General features: G+C 39.7%; 1 protein-coding gene across 1 annotated transcript in view; it reads left to right on the forward strand.

Moving 5' to 3' along the window:
• The window catches only part of IQGAP2 (IQ motif containing GTPase activating protein 2), a 439,708-nt gene that overhangs the window by 353,718 nt on the left and 76,488 nt on the right, over positions 1–9,502 (forward strand). The window contains exon 22 of the mRNA XM_042781321.1: positions 5,647–5,796. Within this exon, the coding sequence (XP_042637255.1) occupies positions 5,647–5,796 (150 nt within the window). The remainder of the gene's footprint in view (positions 1–5,646; positions 5,797–9,502) is intronic.

The following is a 9,502-nucleotide window of genomic DNA, read 5'->3' on the forward strand; positions in this document are numbered from 1 at the left end:
AGAGAAAAATTTCCAACCAAGAATTATGTACCCAGCAAAATTGTCCCTCAAATATGATGGTGAAATTAGGACATTTCCACATAAGCAGAAATTAATGGAATTTGTTAAAACCAGACCAGCCTTACAACAGATGCTAAACAGAGTCCTTTGGACAGAGAAGCAACAGCAGCCAACAATAACTGACCATTAACACTCATGATGACATAACCCAGAAACCAACCCAGCTATGTGAGTATCCAATGTAAATAAGCCTACAAGATTGTAAACAGGGAATCAGAGTCATCAATTGACAAATGAGGGCAACTTCAAACCAAAAAGAGGGAAAAAACTGTGTTGTTATAGAACTTCTAGATGGTAGGTATGTCAAGACAACTACAAGATAGAATGGACTGTTCTAAACTTGGGAAGAAAACTATAAATCACAGAGTAACCTCAAGAAAAATGATAAACCTTCACATCAAAATAAAAAAGAGGACCAGCACAAATATTTAGCAAATACTAAAACAATAGCAACAAAGGAAGTGATAACACGATTCATAAACAAAACAAGCTCAGCATAGAAAATTATGTGGAACAAAGAAATCGACACCACGAAAAAGCACATAACAAAAATGACAGCAATAAATTAATATTTAACTATAATTACATATCTGGCAAGGGACTTATCTCTAAGATTTATAGAAAATTCCAACACCTCAACACCAAAGGAATTAACAATCCAATTGAGAAATGGGCAGAAGATATAGATAAACTTCACCAAGGAGGATGTTCAGGTGGCCAGCTAATACATGAAGAAATGCTCACAGTCACTGGCCATCGGAGAGATGCAAATCAAAGCAACATGAGATACCATCTCACCCCAGCACTGATGACAAGGTTCAACAAGACAGAAAATAACAAATGCTGATGGGGATGTGGAGAGATTGGGACTCTCATATGCTGCTGGTGGGACTGTGAAGTGATACAACCACGGTGGAAAGCAATATGGCGATTCCTTAGAAAGCTGGAATTGGAGATACTATTTGACCTAGCAATTCCATTACTAGGTATATATCCTAGAGAGGTGAGAGCCAGGACAGGAACAGATACATGCACACTCATGTTCATCGCAGCACTATTTACAATAGCAAAAAGATGGAAACAACCTACATGCCCATCAGCGGAAGAGTGGATGACTAAACTACGGTACATACAGCACTAAAGAATAATGTGGAGTCTGCAAAACACCACATAATATGGATGAACTTGGAGGGCGCTATGCTGAGTGAAATAAGTCAATCACAGAAGGACAAATATAGCATTAGTTCGTTGTTGTGGAGGGTCAAGGAAAGGTTTATATATGGAGGGAAACTTTCTTTGTTGGTTACCAGGGGTGGGAGGGGAGAGGAAAGAACACTGCCACCCCCCCAAAAAAAAAGCACTGACCCATGTCACTTTAGTTTTGTGTATTTCACACTGTACATAAATTATATTTTAATAAAATGCATTAAAAAAAATGGCTTCCCTCCTTAAAACTTCACAACGTCAGTGGGTGTGTGAAGTGGCTGACATTGGTTTTAGGCAAAAAGAAGAGCTTGGAAAAGGGAAGACAAAACAACTGAAATAGAATTTGCCTTTCAGCAAAAGGAAGACAAAAGTGTGGTGTAGACTCAGACTTGTTGCCATAGCATCAATTCTGACCAAATAGAAACTAAAAGTAATATTTAATCTCAGTGCCAAACCTCATTTATGAGTGTGACATATCATACAAAACCACATCTTTGCAAATGTGAACTCAAGATTGAGATTTATTTTATTACTAAATACTATTTGACTGGTTTTATTAGCATGTAGCCTCGACCTCTTTGAGCCATGTTTTCTTCATTGGAAAATGTGCTATGTGCTTTACATGTATTGTTTTTAATCTTCACAGCAACTGTGTAAGCTTTCTATTATTAAACCCACTTGATAGATTAGAAAACTGAGGTTTAGAGAGGTTTAATCTGTGGAAGGTCACAAAGCTAAATATGCTTTGAAAGGGACTCATGTCTTTAGGACTCCAAAGTCCATTCCTCCTTGGAAGGAAGGTTGGGCAATCTGCTTCCGTAGTGATACTGCCTCGGTGCAAAAACGGCAAGGAGGCCACATGTTCTGACATCCTCTAATCCCACAAGAGGAAGACAGGATTACCAGCAGTAACCCAAGGCCTATTCCTGCCAGGCCAGACATGCTGCCTCCCTCCAGCCCTTTCACCAACCATTCCTCCCAAAGCACCCACCACCTCTCTCCTGGGTTCGATAATTTTCTGCAGTGGCCACACAGAGCTCACAGATTATGGGGTTTATTAGGGAAGCAACAGGCTACAATTCAAGTTCAGGAAAAAAAATGCTCAGTCTCTCTCCCAGCCCACCGTCCCTCAGCCAACAGTCTCTTTCCCAGCAGTTCTGGTCCCTCGGTGTCTCACTCAGTGATGTGTGTCTCTTGCGTCTCTTTCCCAGCAACACATGTCTCAGGAGCCCGTGTCTCTTTCAGCAGCATGTCTTCATCAACCAGCAGTCAGAGAGAGTTCTGCCTCTAGGAGGCCTCCTTTTGAGGCCGGCAGGGTGGCCAAACTAGCCAATAACAGCATCAGAACTCTAAGCACCTGAGAGAGAGTGGGAACCTCCCAGAACATTGTATTGTGCCACACGCAACAGAAATACACCACGTGGATAACATTTACAATCAGGAGCTCCTCAAGTTGCTCATAGAAAATCCCACCTTGGAGTTTACAAAGACTTATGGGTAGAAAGCCACACTAAGTAATTTACTACACTACACTCAGGAACCCAAGGTGGGGTTGTTATGAGTCGGTTCTGACTCCCACGGCTCTAAGTTTGGTTTGTTTTTTTTCAGTACCTGCATGCAGATACTGTTTTTTGGAGAAGGGAAAAGATGGTGGCAAGCAGGGTAACATTGAGATGTGGAAATATATTCAGCAAGCTAAATATTCTTTCAAATTAGTATTCTTCAAACGTTTGATACTTAATGAGCAAAAATAGGGGAAATTAAGTTTCTATTAATAAAAAGTATATTCCTCTGTAACCCCTATCTGGGTTAGCATCTGGTCCCCTCCTTCAGTTTTCCCAGAGCCAACCTCTATTCACACAAGGGCATTAGTGAACAAGGCAGAATTCCACAGGGAAGAAGGATGAAGAGTTTACCCCTTGGTTACACTGCTTTTTGTTCCTCCAGCAGGTGGGCTCTGATCATCTGCACAGCCACTGACTCCCCACACACATACTTCCCCCTCAAGGGGTCAGCATTTGAATCTGCTGTTTTCTCTTCTCCTAGATTATTCTCCTTGACTTTCCTTCACCAAATCTCTCTATTTCTAATGCAAAGGAATTTAGTCTGCGTCAGAGTTGGCCTGCCACCCCCATCCTCTCCTTTGTATGTCAAAAAACATTATCCTAAAAAGGAAACCTGGAATAAAACAAACAATTCTCACTTCCAGATCTACCCTCCACTGAAAGTACTGCTTTTAAGTAATACGATTTTCCCCTCCTCTGGGAGCACTGGTGGCATAGTGCCTAAGGCATTTGACTGCTAACCAGAAGCCTCGCGGTTCAAACCCACAGAGGGGTCGCTGAGTTGGCTACGACTCAACGGCAGTGAGTTTGGTTTTTTGTTTGTATGTTTGTTTGTTTGGTATATTTAAAATCAAGATGATCAACACATTCCTAGTATTTGAGGGTGTGATTTTCATGTCGCTCATTATTTGAAGAGGGAAAACTGGGGTTACCTGGAACTGTAAGCCAGACTTATTCCAGTGATATCTGAGGATTCTTTTCAGACAGAGGTAGCAGGCAGCCACTGCCTGGACTTCCCTCTGACCCCTGTCCAGTGGCAAGTATACTTTCCTTCTTCATTTTGCATATATTTATGAAACAAGGGAAAGATTGTTGTGGGTTTGTTTGTTTTTTTGTGAATATATAAATAGAATATTTTCTTCTCCTTCCCTACACACGCAATTAGAGGAACAGAAATACATCAAGATTGTCCCTCTCTAAATTTAGAATAAAACCTGGGGAGGCAACAGATGTGTAACCACGGCTGTTATCTAATTCTGTAACTTTTTGACTACCCCAGAAGGAAACTCCAATGATAATGTTCTAGAATTAGATAGTGGTGATGGTTGTGTAACTTGTGAATATACTAAGAACCACAGAACTGTACACTTTTAAAGGGGTAAATTTTATGATATGTGAATTATATTTCAATAATAATAATAATAACAAATAATAAAAACCCATCCTCATTAACAGTCATCCTCTAATTCCCTACCCCAGCCCCTGGCAACCATAATTTTCTATTTCTAAAGTCTTGTCTTTTTGGATTTGATATAAACGGAATCATACAACATGTGACCACCTTTTGTATGTGGCTTCTTTCACTCAGAATAATGTTTCCAAGGTTTATCCATGTTGCGGCAAGTATCAGTACTTCATTTTTATGGCTGTCCACACCCATTGTATGGATAGACCACATTTTGTTTACCCAGTCATAAGTTGATGAGCATTTAGGTTGTTCCTGCCTTTTGGCTGTAGTGAATAGTGTTGCTGTGAGCGCTTGTATACAAGTTTTTGTTGAGGCATTAGTTTGTTTGTGTATTAATTTTGGGAGACTCCATAGGCTGCAAAGCTGGTTGTTGTTAGGTGCTATAATCTTTATGGAAGCCGCTCACTAGGCCTGGATCTTCCTCGGTGCCACTGAGTGTGCAAGCAGACAACCTGTGGGTTAGTAGCCGAGTTCAGACCATCTGTACCACCCAGGGACCTTTGTGCACAAGTGTTGATTTGAGCACCTATTTCATTTCTTCTGAGTATATACCCAGGAGTGAAATTGCTGAATCATATGGTCAGATCTTCTGCCCATTTTTTAAATTGATTTGCCTTTTTATTGTTGAGTTATACAATTTCTTTATAAATTCTAGGTACAAGTCCCTTATTTGATGTATGATTTATGTGTTCCAGCTTAAGGCAGATCCCTTTAGGAGCCCTGGTGGTGCAACAGTTAGGCAGTGAAACATTGGCAGCTTGATCCTACCTGGGCGCTCTATGGAAGAAAGATCTAGTGATCTGCTTCTGAAAAGATTACAGCCAAAAAAAACCCTACGGGACAATTCACTTTGTCACATAGGGTCACTATGAGTCAGAGTCACCTTGACAGCACCTAACAGCAACAATTCAGGGTCACAAAGATGTTCTGTTTTCTTTCACAAGTTTTATAGTTTTAGCTCCTACATTTAAGCCTGTGACCCATTTTGAGTTAATTTTTACGTGGTGTGAGGTAAGGGATCCAACTTTGTTCTTTCACATATGAATATCCATTTGTTTCAGCATTGCTCACTGAAAATGACTGTTTTCCCCCATTGAATGATCTTGCCATTCGTTAACATCTTAAGAGCAAATGAGTACAGCCTTGGAGAACAAGTATTACAAAAGTCAAATTCATCTTCAAGCTAGATTTTCTTAATATGTTTAACATTCTCTCCCCCTTAATTTCTTTATAAGAAAAATCTGGAAAATTAGTCTTTACAACTATGTGTGTTCCTGGGTATCTGTGAAGGGAAAACGAAAAGAGAACCAGAGGAAAAGTTATAATTTCATAAATTTTTTTTTACAGGATGTAATTTCCCACAGCAAGAAGCTAAATAAGAAAAAAGGAGGAGAAATGCAAATATTGAATAACACTGACAACCAGGGAATCAAAAGTTTGAGTAAAGAAAGGAGAAAAACACTAGAAACATACCAGCAGCTGTTTTACCTTTTACAGGTAGGAACTATTTATCTTTCACTATGAGTGTTCAATAAATACTATATTCCATATTTGTGCTTAAAAACTGACGCTTTTCCCCCATGCTTCAACTTATGTGTTTTAGCCTATACGTTTTGAGCTCATACTAATACCAAGTGCTAATCTAAGTGATTTAATTCCTACCACAACCCTTGGGACTCTGACAGCGTAGGTACTATTGTTACTCTCATTTTACAGATAAGAAGACTGAAGCATAGCCACTAAATGGCAAAGCAGGGATGACAGTTTGACATCAGAGCCCTAACTCTTCACAACAACATTATTCTATAGCTAGTTATCTGCAGAAACAGTATAGACCCAGTAATAACAGAAGCATCTGCTGTCAACCATGTAAAAATTCAGGCCAACAAAGCAAAACCGGAACAGACCCAATTTTTTTAAATTTAGGTGATCCAGAATGCCAGGAAAAGGTACAGGTCGAAGCCTTGGAATTAGAGATTCAGAAGAGGTGTCATGAGCCCTTTCAGGAGCCTGATGCATACACTGATTTATTACCAGGATTGTGGAGAACGATGTACACATTCAAAGTGGTGTGGTTGGCCACCATCTTTGAGCCAAACATCATTGTTTTCCACTCAGCTCGCAGGGTTTGGTTGCTATGCGATCACACGCTGCCCTTGTTTTCTAAGAGGGGGTTAAGTATCTAGCAGGCCTTTGACCTGTAATCTTTCCCATCCCAGTTAGTGTTCTTGTTCACGCACAGTTAAAAAATTCAGGTTCATTCTATTTGTCAGCCATATTCTAACTTCCCTTGGGGAAACAGCCAGAGGGTTGGGGTTAGGAAATAGTGTGTCTTTTTATTTCATTATTTTCATGGCATTGCTGTAATTTCAGTGCATAATTTTCCATTGCTTCCATGCTGTTGGTGAGAACTAAGAAGTTTAACTGGTTGTGATTGGACTTTAATAACCACTTACTGATTTGTTTGACCACTGATTCACACCATCCACCCTATGAGCACATACAATTAGTCATAAAGGAAACTGAGTAAACGACAGTGATGGATATAAATAAGCCTCCCCCTCAGCAGGAATACTTTCCCAATAAAGGTGGCCTGGTAGTTCTTCTTATTGAGTCAGGTGTGGGGCCACTGCTGTTTGTGGTGATTCCTTCAGGACCTGAAAATGCCTGAATCTTTGCTTGAGGATATCACTAGCATTGGATAGTGGTGATGTTACTGGAACCAGAAAACAAGAGGTGTTGCTGACTCTGTTGAAACACAGGATGTTAATTTTGATAGAATTGCGAATTCTACTCTTGAAATACTAGATTGGAGAACATTTTCGTTAAACAGGTGTAGATGCCACAGATGGCCACCACGTGGCAGCATAGAAGGAAAAATGTTAACACTCAGAATCCATTGCTGGCAGCAACCTTTCTAGAAAAAAAGGAGGCTTATATTAATCAGTGGTCAGCCACCTTTTGAAAATGTAGTCTTAGGCATTTTTCATTTTTGGTAACTGTGAACTTCCAAGCTTACCTAGCTTCTTTAAGGTTTAGTTTTCTTGTCTTGGGTTTTGACAGTATTCACATCACAAGAGGTCAAAATTTGGTCATTGGACTACAAATTGTATTGTTTGCCCTAATATTGAAATGGAGCCTCATTAATGGAAAGGAGAAAAGCACAGGAACATGTTCAGAATAATTCCACCAAGTTTTAGCCCCCAGACGATCCAAAAATGATAATCATAGGGCATGACCATTCTGTGTTCTATTGGCATAGCCCTTTGAAACCATGTATTTTCTGTGTCTTTTCTCCTCCTCCTCCTCCTCTTTTTGAAAATATTAGCCCATGATCAGTAAGGAAACTATAGAAATTCCAATTCCTTTGGACCCTAGGATTGTGTCTTGAAAAGAATTCTTAGCCAAAGCAGCAGGTCAGTTAGCATAGGTTTTGCTTTGGCTTTGTCCCTTCAGTATTAGCCTATATTTAAAGTTTTTCAGTCATCTGAAGGGGAAAAAGAGGCCTAGAGGTGTGATAAGTGGGCTTCTTTAACTTCAGAGTAAGTTTCCCTCTTCATAATTCCCATATGCTTTGATGGGAAAAGAAACATTGTAGAACTATAAAGGAAAGGTACTCCTGAACTTTTTATTTGAGAAATTTCAACCAGTCATTTCATTTATAAGTTTGAAAATAAAGCTAAGTAGTAAAGTCAATCCATACTTTGGATTTTCTTAAACACTTTAAAGCTAAATGCCTGGAGTATATTGACTGGATGAATACTAGTTTTCCATGTTTAGAAAAATGTGGTTGCCATCAAGTTGGCTCCAACTCACAGCACCCCTGTTTCATTCACAGAATGAAGCACTACCCAGTCCTTCATTATTCTCACAATCATTATACTGTCTTTGATCCCATTGATTGCAGCCACTGTGTCAATCCGTCTCTCTGACCCTCTTTTCACTGGCCCTCTATTTTACAAGCATGCTGTCCTTCTCCAGGGCCTGGTCCATCCTGATAGCATGTCCAAAGTGCAAAAGACAAAGTCTCGCCATCCTTGCTTCTAAGAAGCATTCTGGCTGTACTTTCCCTAAGACAGATATATTTGTGTTCTGACAGTGCATGGTGTATATTCAGTATTCATCAACACCAGAATTCAGAACCATCAACTCTTCTTCAGTCTTTCTTACTCACTGTCCAGCTTTTACATGTGTATAAAGCATTTGAAGGAGCTCTGGTAGCGTAGTGCCTAAGGCACTTGACTGCTAAGCAGAAGGCTGGCAGTTCAAATCTACCAGCCACTCCTCGGAAGGAAGGTTGGGCAACCTACTTCTGTAGTGATACTGCCTCGGAAACCCAAGGAGGGGTTGCTACGAGTTGGATCCAACTCAACAGCACACAACAACAACAACAACAAGGCACTTGAAGATACTGTGGCTGGAGTCAGATGTACCTTAGACCTCAAAGTGACATCTTAGTTTTTTAACACTTTAAAGGGGTTTTGGGTAGCAGATTTGCCCAATGCAGTACATTGTTTGATTTATTGACTGCTGCTTCTATGGGTGTTGATTGTGAATCCAAGAAAAATGAAATCCCAGATAACTTTAATATTTTCTCCATTTATCATGATTATACTTACTGGTCCACTTGTGAGGATTTTTGTTTTCTTTGTGTTGAGGTATAATCCATACTGAGGGCTGTAGTCTTTGATCTTCATCAGTAAGTACTTCAAGTCCTCTTCACTTTTAGCAAGCAAAGTTATATCATCTCCATATTGTAAGTTATTAATAAGTTCTCCTCCAATCCTGATGCCACCACCTTCTTTATATAGTCCAGCTTTTCAGATTATTTGCTCAGTATATAGATTGAATAAGTACAGTGAAAGGATACAGCCTGACACACACCTTTCCTGATTTCAAACCATGCAGTGTCTCCTTACTCTGTTCAAATGACTGCTCTTGTTCTGTATACAGGTTCCATACCTTTTCTCATCAGAAGGAAGAATAGTAGGAGTAGTACATTTCCCACATGAGTATCTTCCATTGTAACCTAAATACTATTTTTTCTCTTATGTCCTCTCTGTAGGTGATGGAACTGCTGGAGAGAAACCCTATAATCTTGAATGTATCCTCAGAGGACCCCTCAGGGCTCAAAATCAATTTTTTTAAAAAATTTCTGCCAAACTTTTAAGTTGTCTTTTTTTTTTTTTTTTTCCTCGTGTCA

The sequence above is a fragment of the Orycteropus afer genome, unplaced genomic scaffold (genome assembly GCF_000298275.1).
Source record: "Orycteropus afer afer isolate SDZICR_OR568_19922 unplaced genomic scaffold, OryAfe1.0 scaffold00104, whole genome shotgun sequence".
Lineage (NCBI taxonomy): Eukaryota > Metazoa > Chordata > Mammalia > Tubulidentata > Orycteropodidae > Orycteropus > Orycteropus afer.